General features: G+C 37.3%; 1 protein-coding gene across 12 annotated transcripts in view; it reads left to right on the top strand.

Annotated features, from left to right (window-relative positions):
• Nucleotides 1-13,603, top strand: part of BIRC6 (baculoviral IAP repeat containing 6) — a 262,265-nt gene that overhangs the window by 121,049 nt on the left and 127,613 nt on the right. For all 12 annotated transcript variants that reach the window (XR_004428401.1, XM_033176091.1, XM_033176090.1 and 9 more), the window contains 8 exons: nucleotides 746-929; nucleotides 1,551-1,706; nucleotides 3,366-3,499; nucleotides 4,497-4,650; nucleotides 7,794-7,910; nucleotides 9,869-10,023; nucleotides 10,809-10,935; nucleotides 12,263-12,373. Coding sequence is in view for 11 of the 12 variants with exons in the window: in XM_033176091.1 (XP_033031982.1) it covers nucleotides 746-929; nucleotides 1,551-1,706; nucleotides 3,366-3,499; nucleotides 4,497-4,650; nucleotides 7,794-7,910; nucleotides 9,869-10,023; nucleotides 10,809-10,935; nucleotides 12,263-12,373 (1,138 nt within the window). In the remaining variant the exon portion in view is untranslated. The remainder of the gene's footprint in view (nucleotides 1-745; nucleotides 930-1,550; nucleotides 1,707-3,365; nucleotides 3,500-4,496; nucleotides 4,651-7,793; nucleotides 7,911-9,868; nucleotides 10,024-10,808; nucleotides 10,936-12,262; nucleotides 12,374-13,603) is intronic.

Raw genomic sequence — 13,603 nt, 5'->3', positions numbered from 1 at the left:
TGCACCTATAGTCCCAGTTACTCGGGAGACTGAGGCAGGAGAATTGCTTGAACCTGGGGGCGATGAGGTTGCAGTGAGCCAAAATCGCACCACTTCACTCAAGCCTGGTGACAGAGTGAGACTGTCTCCAAAAAAAAAAAAAAAAAGGACTTTTAATGTTGTGATTGCTTTTCTGTGGCATATTCACTGTTCATAGAAATTTAATTCTTAACTATACAATTAGATTTTAAACCAGATTTTAATATTGATTCATGAAATTACATTCTTTTTTTTTTTTTTTTTTTTTTTTTTGAGACGGAGTCTTGCTCTGTCGCCCGGTCTGGAGTGCAGTGGCCGGATCTCAGCTCACTGCAAGCTCCGCCTCCCGGGTTCACGCCATTCTCCTGCCTCAGCCTCCCAAGTAGCTGGGACCACAGGCGCCCGCCACCTCGCCCGGCTAGTTTTTTGTATTTTTTTAGTAGAGACGGGGTTTCACCGTGTTAGCCAGGATGGTCTTGATCTCCTGACCTCGTGATCCGCCCGTCTCGGCCTCCCAAAGTGCTGGGATTACAGGCTTGAGCCACCGCGCCCGGCCGAAATTACATTCTTTTGCATTTCATCTCAAGCACTTTTTTTTTGACACCAGACTCATACATCGTTATTGAAACCTGTTGTTCAGTGCTAAAGTATTGGTAGACTTCTGTTATTGTTTGAAAAAAACATGTAATTGCTCTTTAAGTGTATGATTTTATAAAATGTGTTACAGGTTCTTGCACGCATTGCAAACGCCACGAGGCCAACTATTCATCTGTGTGAGATTGTGAACGAACCCCAGCTGGAAAGACTGCTATTACTTTTGGTTGGAACTGACTTCAATAGAGGAGATATATCTTGGGGTGGTGCTTGGGCTCAGTATTCCTTAACTTGTATGCTACAGGATATTTTAGCAGGTGTGTTAGGATTTTTTTTTCATAGAGTATGTCAGAATTACCTTGTCATTGCTCAACTAAGAATCTTCAAAGGGATCTTTAACCCCCTAAAAGCATAAAGGTCTGTTTAATCGGTTTAATGTTATAGCAGTAGTAACCATTGAGAATTACTTTTGTATTTAAGTATATTGATAGTTGTGATAAATGCAAGGCTTTAGAAAGGCGTTAGGTTGTTAAGTGCATGAATATTGGAGCTAGACTGCTTTATTATTAATATCAGTGGTGTGCCGCTTACTGGGTGAGGAAGTCACTTTGCCTCAGTTTCTTCATATATAACATAAGGATAATAAGGATAATGTTTGTATAAGGTTTTTATGAATAAGTGAGTTAATGTATGTAAAGTACTTAAAATAACTCTTTGTACATGTTACGTGTTTACTAGATACTTGTCTCTAGCATTTGAAGGTAATGGAGTGAGTCCTAGCATTCCTTAGGTGGGTGGGAACTTATTTGCCTCAGATTCTTTTATAGTTAGTAGAGCATTTATTCTGTCAGTGACTAAACTGGAGGAAAAAAATATGCCTTAATATGTTTTTGAAATCTGTATAAATTATTAAAACAGGACTATCCCCTTACATACAGGAGAATTACTGGCTCCAGTAGCCGCAGAAGCCATGGAGGAAGGAACAGTGGGTGATGATGTAGGTGCGACAGCTGGTGACTCTGATGACTCCCTTCAACAGTCCTCAGTTCCGTTGCTGGAAACTATAGATGAACCTTTGACACATGACATAACAGGTAAATTTTACATTAGGTTTCTTCTTTATTCTATTGAATGGAAACACGTTTCAAAATAAAGAATGTTAGAGAAAAATAAAGTTGATTTTTATATTTTTCTATTACTTGTTTGGCCTTATAAACTAGATCCATTATTTTCCTCGTAAATACATTTTGTCTTGGTTCTCTGAATGAATGCTCATTACAACAAAATGCTGTCATTTCATAGTGTCCTAATTATGTTGATATAGTGTGATTTGGCAATGATGAAGAAAACGTAATGTAGAAAACATGTAAAGATACAAAGTGATGAAGACAGCAGTTTAAAAGCTCTTATTCTTTAAGATCCAGCATGTGATTTTTTTTGTGTGTGTATTTAATTTTTTTCTTTTTAAAAAGTATCTTTATAAATTAGCATGCATCATCCTTTATCATCTCTATACCCCTTACTTTTAAAAAACCTATTTTGGCTATTAACTGGTATATGTCAGATGCTGCAGTCATTTTCAACCATTTGTCATTCCTTAATCTTATATTTGCTCACGATTTTCTGTTTTTTACTTGATATTCTCTTTATCTGGAATAGATTTCCTGTGTGCATGATGAACACTTTGTTACCCAAGGTTCACATAAAGCATGCCTTTCTCCAAGAGGCTTTTTCTGTCATTCCCAGCAGAGTTTGGGACTTTGTCGTCTAATCAGTTTTAATTATAGTGCATCCCCACCTCTGAATTTCTCTTAATTTATTGGATTGGAGAGTTTTATTTTATTAATCTTCATGTACTTATACTCAAACCCTCATACAGGCTGGCATTTACTAGGCATTCTATAAAGTTGTATTGATTAAGAGGATGGGAATGATGGAAAAGTAAGAGCTATAAGGGGGTACTTATAAGGGTTATAAGAAAGCTACTTAAAACTTTGGAGACATCTGAGAGAGTAATTTCTAATTCATAACAGAAAAATAGGGTAAAAATGGCATTCTTTTTTTTTTTTTTTTTTTTTTTGGGAGACAGAGTCTTGCTCTTGTCACCCAGGCTGGAGCACAATGGCACAATCTCAGTTCACTGCAACCTCTGCCTCCTGGGTTCAAGCGATTCTCCTGCTTTGGCCCCTGGAATAGCTGAGGTTACAGGCGGCCACCACCACACCCAGCTAATTTTTGTATTTTTAGTAGAGATGGGGTTCCGCCATGTTGGCCAGGCTGGTCTCAAACTCCTGACCTCGTGATCTGCCCGCCTCTGCCTCCCAAAGTGCTGGGATTACAGTTGTGAGCCACTGTGCCTGGCCAGTAAATGGCATTCTTATAACTTCAGTCCTCTTTGCTTTTCTCATTAATACTGGGTAACATTACCTGTAATAATGAATGCAATATAATGAATTACATGTTAGATGTAATAGAATGTATAGTATTTAGTAATGTTGGTAATTATTTTTGATAGCAAAGTTTATGCAACTTATTTCGACAAGAGGTTGAAATAAGTGGCTTTAGGAAAGCAAATATCAATGCATCTTTGTTTTTATTATGTGTTATGGAGCGAAATGTTTGCATACATAGAGGTCTTTTTTATTAGGCATATGTAACATGCAAGTAAAATAACTTTTTGTAACTAAAAGCATATGTCATCTAAATTTTATGTGATATACTCCACCAATAAGATCACTTTTAATTGTTTGAAGGTGCACCGCCTCTGTCCTCTTTGGAAAAAGATAAAGAAATTGACCTTGAGTTACTTCAGGATCTAATGGAAGTTGATATTGATCCTTTAGATATTGATTTGGAAAAGGACCCTCTTGCAGCCAAGGTTTTTAAGGTATGATACATTAGAATATTCTTTGAAAAGAGGCTGGGCGCAGTGGCTCATGCCTTGTAATCCCAGTACTTTGGGAGGCCAAGGCGGGCAGATCACGAGGTCAAGAGATAGAGACCAGCCTGGCCAACATAGTGAAACCCCGTCTCTACTAAAAATACAAAAATTAGCTGGGTGTGGTGGCACGCGCCTATAGTCCCAGCTACTCAGAAGGCTGAGGCAGGAGAATCGCTTGAATCTGGGAGGTGGAGGTTACAGTGAGCCATGATCGTGCCACTGCACTTTAGCCTGGCGACAGAGCAAGACTCCATCTCAAAAAAAAAAAAAAATTATATATATTTGAAAGGAAAGTCTTCCGTCTCATACTTTTGGCTTTAGTAATTACTTAAAAGAGGAGAATATACATACTTACCACTAATGCAGCTCATTATTCAGCATATTCAAAATTAAATTGCTGTAGGTACTACTATTGTAGTTTTAAAAAATTGCTGTAGGTACTACTATTGTAGTTTAAAATGGTATAAAGAAAACTTCCATTTTTATTAATATAGCTACTCATAATTATCATACAGTAACGAGAACCACCTTTAAGTATACAGAAGTATATTATAGATCACAAGCATTTCAGACAGCTGTTTAAACCTCATCCGAGCTGAGTTCATTGCAGATTCTACTTGTATGTTAGCCTACTTCTTTTTTTTAAAGGAGAATCACCTATAATACTTTATGGTGGTACTGTTCTTTGGTCCGTAAGAGATTTTATTAGCGATGCTACTTTCAATTTCTAAACATATAAGGTATTTTTAGATTTTGGCAGAAAGTGAGGAGAAAATTACTGGACGATTGTTATAAATCATTAAAATTATAAGGGGATTTGGGAAATTTAAAGGGTGGATAGAATATTTAGTTTGTAGTTCTGTTTGGGTTTAGATAATGTAAATAATGTGTCATTCAGCCAAGAGGCAAAAATAAACCACAGTTTTTTTTCCATTATTTTAAGCCAATAAGCAGTACATGGTATGATTATTGGGGTGCTGATTATGGGACCTACAATTACAACCCTTACATTGGAGGTCTGGGAATTCCTGTAGCAAAGCCACCAGCAAACATGGAGAAGAATGGATCACAGACAGTTAGTGTTTCAGTCTCTCAGGGTAAGTGTATGTTTGTATTTTAAGGCATATGCTATTCTTAAAACAAGTCTCATATTTATGTATACTTTGTCCCTTGAGAAACTGAGCCTGGGCGTATGCCAGTGGGTTTAGTATCACAGCTGTGCCATGAGTACCATTCAGAGCTGTTTCTCTGTAGTCAGTTTGGAGGAACTTCTATCTTTTTGACTGTCAGAATGACACCTAGCAAGTGTTGTGTGGGATTGGCAATGATTTTAATTAATTGTGCTGTATTTTAATTGTTGACTTTAATAGTAAACTTGTATTTTATTTATAAAGATAATGAAGCTACATTAAATAGTTAAATATTATTTTTGCAGTTTTTTATTTTGAGACGGAGTCTTGCTCTGTTGCCCAGGATGGGGTGATCCCATCTCACTGCAACCGCTGCCTCCCAGGTCCAAGTGCTTCTCTTGCCTCAGCCTCTTGAGTAGCTGGGACTACAGGTGCATGCCACCAAGCCCAGCTATTTTTTGTATTTTTAGTAGAGACAGGGTTTCACCATATTGGCCAGGCTGGTCTTGAGCTCCTGACCTCAAATGATTTGCCCGCTTTGGCCTCCAAAAGTGCTTGGATTACAGGAGTGAGCCACCGTGCCCGGCTTTATTTTTGCACTTTTCTAGTCATGTAGAATATATGAGATGTGTTTAATTTTTTAAATAAAATATATTTTTCCCTTATCAGCCGTGCTCCTTCTGTTATAAAATATTTTTTAAAAATTTGAAACACACATTTGCCAGAATGTTTCAAGTTTAGTGCAGAGAATGTTTATTCTCCAGAACCATTTGAGAGTACATTGATAATTTGATGTCATTTTTGGTTTGTTTTGTTTTGTTTTACAAATCAGGACATTGTTCTACATATACACATCAAGAAGTATATTCCCTCCAAATCAGTAGATTAACGTTACTGCTATCAAATACTGAGAGCCCATTCAAATTATAGTGGTTGTCCAAATAATGTTCTTTATGCACAAGAGCCCAGGGAAGATAATGCATTGCATTTAATTGTCATGTCTCTTTAGTCTCATTCAGTCTGCAGTAGTTCCTCGGAGTTGACCTTGATGACACTGATGCTTTTGAAGATAGCAGGCCAGTTATTTTGTAGAATGATCCTCAGTTTGTGTTTGTATGCTATTTCCTTGTGATTAGATTGAGTTAATGTATCTTTGCAGGAATATCCCACAAATAATGCTCCCCCCTCCATTTCATTCAATTAGGTGGCCCATGATTTTGATCTCTCTCACTATTGGTGATGTTGAGTTTAACCACTTGATGAATGAGTTGTCTGCTTGACTTCTCCCTTGTAAAGTTACTCTTTTCCCCTCTGTAAAAATGTTTTGTTGTCGCTGGGTTTTTTGGGGGTACACACATGGTCTTGCTCTGTCACCCAGGCTGGATTGTAGTGGCGTGATTTCAGTTCCCTGCATCCTCTGCTTCCTGGGCTCAAACAGTTCTCCTACCTGAGTCTCTCAAGTAGCTGGGACTACAGACGTGCGCCACCACGCCTGGCTAATTTTTATATTTTTGTAGACATGGGGTTTCACCATTTTGACCAGGCTGGTCTCAAACTCCTGAGCTCAAGCAGTCTGCCCTCCTCAGCCTCCCAAATTGCTGGGATTAAAGGTGTGAGCCACTGTGCCCGGCCGCTATAAAAAGTTTTTTGGGGGCTGGGGAGCAGAATGGTACTTGGAAACTATAGCTATCCTGTTCCTTACAAAGTTTCTTTTTGAAAAAATTACTGGCCAGACGCAGTAGCTCACGCCTGTAATCCCAGCACTTTTGGAGGCCAAGGCAGGTGGATCACCTGAGGTCAAGAGTTCAAGACCAGCCTGGCTAACATGGTAAAACCCCATCTCTACTGCAAATATAAAAAAATTAGCTAGACATGGTGGCGGGCACCTGTAATCCTCGGGAGCTGAGGCTGAGGTAGGAGAATTGCTAAAACTTTGGGGGAAGAGGTTGCAGTAAGCCAAGATCATGCCACTGCACTCCAGCCTGGACAATAGAGCAAGACTCCAACTCAAAAAAAAAAAAACAAAACAGAAAGAAAAAGTTACTGTAATAGTTTATTCATTTAGTTTTGAATGGACTCATGGTTGCCTTTTTTTATTCAGTGAATTGTACCTTATTATCACTTTTTTTTTATTGTGGAAAAATGTAAATAACATAAAAGTTTTCCTTTTTATTTGTTGAGATAGGGTGTCACTGTGTTGCCCAGGCTGGGTGAGCCCAGTCCTTCAACCTCAGCCTTTCAAGTAACTGAGATTACAGCATACTCTACCACACCTGGCAAATTTATTATTTTGACCATTTTTTGTGTGTGTATAGTTCACTGTCGAGTATATTCACAGTGTTGTCATCTGTTTTTTGATGTTCAAATTGTCTCAAATTTGACCGATAGGATCCCCCTTGAGATTTTCTCATCATTGTTTTAGCACTTCCTTGTTCTCTGGCAAAACATGATAGCCCAGGCTCATCTTTTACTTTAATCTGCTGCCCCCCGCTTCCCCCCACCCCCGGGAATTAGTCACTTCTTAAAGGAGCATGGTATTTCAAAAACTTTTAAAGGAGAAATGTGGTTAACAAATGATGATTTTGTCAAAGATAAATGTGTTGCTATTTTGGGACTGTTTCCATTTCCTCCTGGTGGACAGAGCTAGGGAGTATGTGTTTGTGTGTGCGTGTGAACACACACACTTGGCATTTATATTTCTATATCTGTCTGTCTGTATATCTTGAATATGATCAGTTCACATCAGTGTATCTGGATTTAATCTAACTCCATAGGGTTCATTTTAGCTTTCTTCTTTTCTATATTTATAGCACTTTATTCTGACAGTGAGAAACCTGTTTCTCTTTATCTTTAATGTCTTTGTTTCCATTATTGTTACTTCACTTATTTAATATTTCTGTCTCTATATAACCAACTGCCTGTCTCTACCCTCCTTTCCACAGATATTCTTCTCCTGCTGTGGCTCTGATACTGCATGCTAGGTGGTTGTTCTGTAAGAACACACTCCTCCTCATCCTCTTTTGGGTTCAGATGTCAACATTTTATTGTAGGAGGTAGGACATGAGTAATAATTGTCAATGTTTTCTTTTTCTTTCATTTGCTTTTTGTAGCCCTGGATGCTCGCCTAGAAGTTGGACTTGAACAGCAAGCAGAACTCATGTTGAAAATGATGTCTACCCTGGAAGCAGATTCCATTTTACAGGCATTAACAAATACATCTCCTACGTGTAAGTAAAATTACCATTTTTAGAGTATTGCGGTGAATGATTCAATTCTTCATCATTTTCAGGTGGATTCATCAAGGACAGATTTTTAAATTCTGTGATGTGAGTCTGAGGGGACTTAGTATGTAGCACTTTCCCGGCTCCAAGTTACTAGCAAGTTGAAACTAAGACAAAGGATTAACAAATGCAGGGAGTGTCATGCAGAATACCTCTGTGTAGTGCTCTCAGTTCAGTGCAGAAACCTCCACTGTGTTTTGTGGAGATTTTTTGTTTACTGTATTGTTGTAAGGTTAAAATTCCTATGGAAGCCTGCATACCTGCCTGTGAATTCATTGCACTATTCCAAATTTATGATGAAATAGATTTTTTATAATAACATCTTTATCATCCTTAAAGACGAGGATAGAGGATATAGTATAGGATGACAGCCAAATATACCTGTTAACTGAACGCCAGAATTGAGAGGATTTACTACCTAATAACCTACAGAAAAGAAAGGCCAACTTTTTCATAAAGGACTAATAGTAAATATTTTAGGCTTTGCTTGCCATATGGTGTGTACTGAAACTACTCAACTCTGACTTGGTTGCAGGAAAACAGCCATAGATGATATGTAAATGAATGGACATGGCTGTGTTACAAGAAACAGGTAGCCTGCAAGAGCTGGCCATCCCGTTATGGTTTGCTTTCCTTGATGAGGTGTACGCAAGTCTGGAACTGGATAGACCTCAGGGGAGTACAGTTGAAATAGCACTGTGTTTTTCAAGGACAGATTGGGGAGCAGGGCTGAGAAGAGGGTGCTGGTTTTTGTTTTCTTAGGCCTGCATATTGCTTCGCCTTTTCTAGGGCAGAGTGAAGAAGGGGTAGAGATAGTAGGTAGAACCCAATAAAATTACAGATACTTCTCTTGTGGAGAGTTCACAACCCATTTCAACAGAGAAATTAGAGTTTTTAGATCTTCCTTGTGTTAAATTGAATTCTTTCAGTCTGCAATCTTCATTTGTTTCTTGCTTTAGAGGGTATCAAAAGAAGGGAAAAAGGAAAAACAGAAGGAATGGTCTAGTGTTCTATAATCTTAGTATTGGTACACAAATATTCTTGTATCTTATCTCCCAGGCAATATGGGGATCCCTTTTGTAGGGTCCAGTGTCTGCATGATTAGAGATAACTCAGTACTGCCCAAAGCAGCCCTTTGTTAGACATTTCTTATTTAAAACCACTTATTAGAATATCTTTTTGTAATTCTACTGAAAGGATATTTGAAAAAAAAAAAAAAGGAATAAAAAAGAAAATCTGTTTGAAATTGGTGTATCCTCTTTATATTCTTTTTTTTTTTTTTTTGAGGCGGAGTCTCGCTCTGTCGCCCAGGCTTATATTCTATCTTTTGATTATCCTCTGCACAACTGTCTCTCTTTTTAGTATAATAATAAAATAAGGCTCTAAATATATGATAAAGCTCTTAGTGTCCTTGTATTTCTCTGGTTCCCATGAATATATTCTCATTTAATTAGTTTCGTATGTAACCTGGGCATCAGAACTTCTGAAAGCTCCCCAGATGATTCTAATCTATAGTCATTGTTAAAGATGAATAAATTAGAATCTAGATTATTCTAAAACTGCCTTATCAATAATAGTCAGGAGTCTTATTTCTTTCCCTTTACTTTCCCTCCTTTATTAATTGGAAAAAAATGCAAATAAAAATTGCTAGAAAAGGTTCTTTGCCTTTTTTTATTGGTTGAGTCCTATGAATTTGGGAACTTCTTTCTTTGGTCATTGTCTTTTTTACTTTCAAGTAATGTTATAAAAACACGTTTTTCCAATATTAAATACTGTTTTGAACCATTCTAAAGAATGCGGTTTTGATTTTTAAAAACGATTTAACCTATTTATACATATGAATAACCAGTTAACACATATCCTGATACTTTATGTATAAAATTATACTTGTGTTTAATTTTCAGTATCACAGTCTCCCACTGGAACAGATGATTCCCTTCTAGGGGGTTTACAAGCAGCAAACCAAACCAGCCAGCTTATTATACAGTTATCATCTGTCCCAATGTTAAATGTTTGTTTCAACAAACTTTTTTCCATGCTTCAAGTCCATCATGTTCAGGTATGACTTCAGGAGAAATGGTGTATTTTTACATATTAATGTTAGCCTGGTAAAAAATGAAACTAATTGGGAAGTTCATTCTAAACCTGTCAGGGATGAGTTCTTTATTATATTCAGTTGGAAAAACATCAGAAATATTTTGATTACCGAAGTAATCACAGTTTCTCAATGATGGACCACTGATAATTTTAATGATTTTAAGCTTCAGTACTTTAATTCCTACTACGCATACACACACCTGTGATTTAGAGACGTGAATCACAGGGCATGGTAGTTTGAGTTTGTAGTCCTAGCTACTCAGGAGGCTGAGGCAGAAAGATTGCTTGAGGCCAGGAGTTCGAGACCAGCTTGGGCAGCATAACACTAGATCCTGTCTCTAATAAAGTAAAAAAAATTAACCGGGTGCAGTAGCACATACCTACAGTTCCAGCTACTTGGGAGGCTGAGGCGGGAGGATGGCTTGAGGCCAGGAGTTCAAGATATAGCAGACCTTGTCTCAAAGAAAAAAAAATGACTTGAATCACCTGTTTTAATTTAGAAGAATCTTTTTATGAGGTAATTTATAAGTTTTAATTCAGGTAAATTTTGTTTCTTCAAGAATTTTAAGATGTGTTTGCTGATCAACTAATTTAATTAACTAGAAGATGCTTTTAAGTGTGAAGAAGAAGTGTTTAATAGAAAAGGTTATTTACTCATGACAAGAATTTAAACAAGATTTTTGTTTAAATTGTGTTTCATAATATAATAGGTACATTTTTCTCCTGTCAATTTTCATTCTTTTTCAGTTGGAGTCACTTCTCCAATTGTGGCTCACACTGAGCCTGAATTCTAGTTCACCTGGAAACAAAGAAAATGGAACAGACATATTTTTGTATAATGCTAATAGAATACCTGTCATTTCATTAAATCAAGGTAAGATTTATTAGGAGAAAAATCATTATAGTCTAAATAACAAGCTTAAAAGGTAATTATTAGGTTAAAATATACGTAATCTTTGTCATTAAAGGTTATAACATTCTAGTGGGTAAAAAACAGAATACCTTTTTAAAAAGATGCACTGACTTACTGATTAGCAGGAAAGATACAGGGAGACCTTGCTGAGAATAGAAGACTCTTACTCTCTGGTCTGTGGTATGCCTGTATGCAACTAAAATTTACAATGTTCTGTTACTCTTTCATATTTTCTTGAAGTTTTGTCTGATCTGTCAAAGCAGGTTGGTTTATTATTTTTCATTTTTTAAAACTGTGAGTTAGCCCCTGGAGGAATTAGTCAGCTAGAGAAGGTTGTCAGTTTCCTGTAGAAGTTGTGTGTGTTTCTTGGCAAATACAAGAGTGTGGGAATGGTGGTAGTAAAATAATACAACAGGAAAAGAATTAGCCTTCAGCTCTAGCTACAGGACTATTTTAGTTATATTTAAAGAAAAATAAAAATGAGAATCTGTTCCTGATGCTTTCTTCCTTGAGTGTTGCATCCTGTAGCTTGCTTGGCTCTTACACGGTGTATCTTCCAGTATTAGTGCCAGCCCCACTGTGTCATGGGTTCTCCTTACATCTGCACTGTCTCAGCACCAGCCAACCCTTCTTTAATGGATAGGTTTCCATCTCTTCCACTATATTATTATTATTAGAAAATTTGTTTTCATCTGTTTTTAATTTTATTATGAAAAATATTAAATATATATAAAAAACAAAAGAGTAAAAAATAGTTATTTCTAGCTGGGCACAGTGGCTTACACCTGTAATACCAGCACTTTGAGAGGCTGAGGTGGGCAGATCCCTTGAGGGTGGAAGTTTTAGATTAGCCTGGCCAACATGGTGAAACCCCGTCTTTAGAAAAAAAACACAGAAATTAGCCGGCTGTGTTGACGCACGCCTATAATACCAGTTTTTCCAGTATCTGTTATTGTTTTCAGCTGCCGGTTTTGTAGAGTGTGAGGATTTTTAGTAAATTGTATTGAAGTAGAAATGCCTCTAGTTTGGAAAGTACTACATACCGATAGTGATAACATGTCATTTCAGGTGTAGTGGGCTGAGTTTTAAACCTTATCCTAAGATGTTACTGATTCTTCACACTTTAGTTGTATTTAGTGGAGAATTCCTTTTATTTGCATGTTTTGGAGACACTAAAGAGCTGATTTAAAGAAATATTGTCTTGTTTTTTAATTTATTCTTTTGACTTTTAATTCTTCATAAACATTGTTTTTCTGAAAAATATTTTCCCTTTCTCTTTTCTGCATAGCATCAATAACTAGCTTTCTCACAGTGCTAGCTTGGTATCCCAATACTTTGCTCCGGACGTGGTGCCTTGTGCTTCATAGCCTAACACTCATGACAAACATGCAGCTTAATTGTAAGTTCATAAATTTATTCATTTAAATCTCTGACATGTACTTTAGTGTTCCACTGTTGGATTCTTTTTTTTTTTTTTTTTTTCTGAGACGGAGTCTCCCTCTGTCGCCCAGGCTGGAGTACAGTGGCCGGATCTCAGCTCACTGCAAGCTCCGCCTCCCGGGTTTGCGCCATTCTCCTGCCTCAGCCTCCAGAGTAGCTGGGACTACAGGCACCCGCCACCTCACCCGGCTAATTTTTTTTGTATTTTTAGTAGAGACGGGGTTTCACCGTGTTAGCCAGGATGGTCTCGATCTCCTGACCTCGTGATCTGCCCGTCTCGGCCTCCCAAAGTGCTGGGATTACAGGCTTGAGCCACTGCGCCCGGCCTCTACTGTTGGATTCTTAGAATTTTCGAAGGAGTGGTACACTTGTCAAAGTGATTGAGTTGGCCAGATGTGGTGGCTCACACCTGTAATCCCAGCACTTTAGGAGGCCAACACGGGTGGATCACTTGAGGTCAGGAGCTCGAGAGCAGCCTGCCAACGTGGTGAAACCCTATCTCTACTAAAAATACAAAAGTTAGTAGTCGCCTGTAGTCCCAGCTACAGGGAGGCTGAGGCGCGAAAGTCACTTGAACCTGGAAGGCGAAGTTTGAAGTTAGCTTAAATCATGCCACTGCACTCCAGCTTGGGTGACAGAGCAAGACTCTGTCTCCAATAAAAGTGATTGAGTTTTTTATTTTAACATGTCTCTTCTGAATTAGTTCTTGTATATCCTTTGTGCTTGTTTACTTTGATAATACAGTCTCATATGTCTTGTTAGATGTTCAAATCGTATTTTTACCTTTTAAAAACTTATTAAAAGAAAATTGATTGCTTTTAGAGTACAAAGGCAGGTTTTTACATTTCATCTAAGTTTTTATGTTATTCTTTTAAGATACTTTTGTATTTAAAAATGATTTATTCATTATTATATTCATAAACATACATAACTAGATTCCTGGGTTTTGTTTAATAATTTAAATAATTACTTAGCTTTAAAATGCTATTATCTTTTTTCATTTGGAATATATTTTCCAAATATGAGCTCAAAAGTATCACTATGATACTGAAAGTGGATTTCATGCAAAGGATAATTTATTCATCTCTGAAAACTATTGTCTTACCTCTACGTTAGTTCACAGTTAATCTGTATACAGCTAACATGCAGAAAGGAATAATTTTGCCACAACTTATTTTAGAAAACTCAA

The sequence above is a fragment of the Trachypithecus francoisi genome, unplaced genomic scaffold (genome assembly GCF_009764315.1).
Source record: "Trachypithecus francoisi isolate TF-2019V2 unplaced genomic scaffold, Tfra_2.0 Lachesis_group17, whole genome shotgun sequence".
Taxonomy (NCBI): Eukaryota; Metazoa; Chordata; class Mammalia; order Primates; family Cercopithecidae; genus Trachypithecus; species Trachypithecus francoisi.
This window is presented reverse-complemented; position numbering and strand designations above follow the sequence as displayed.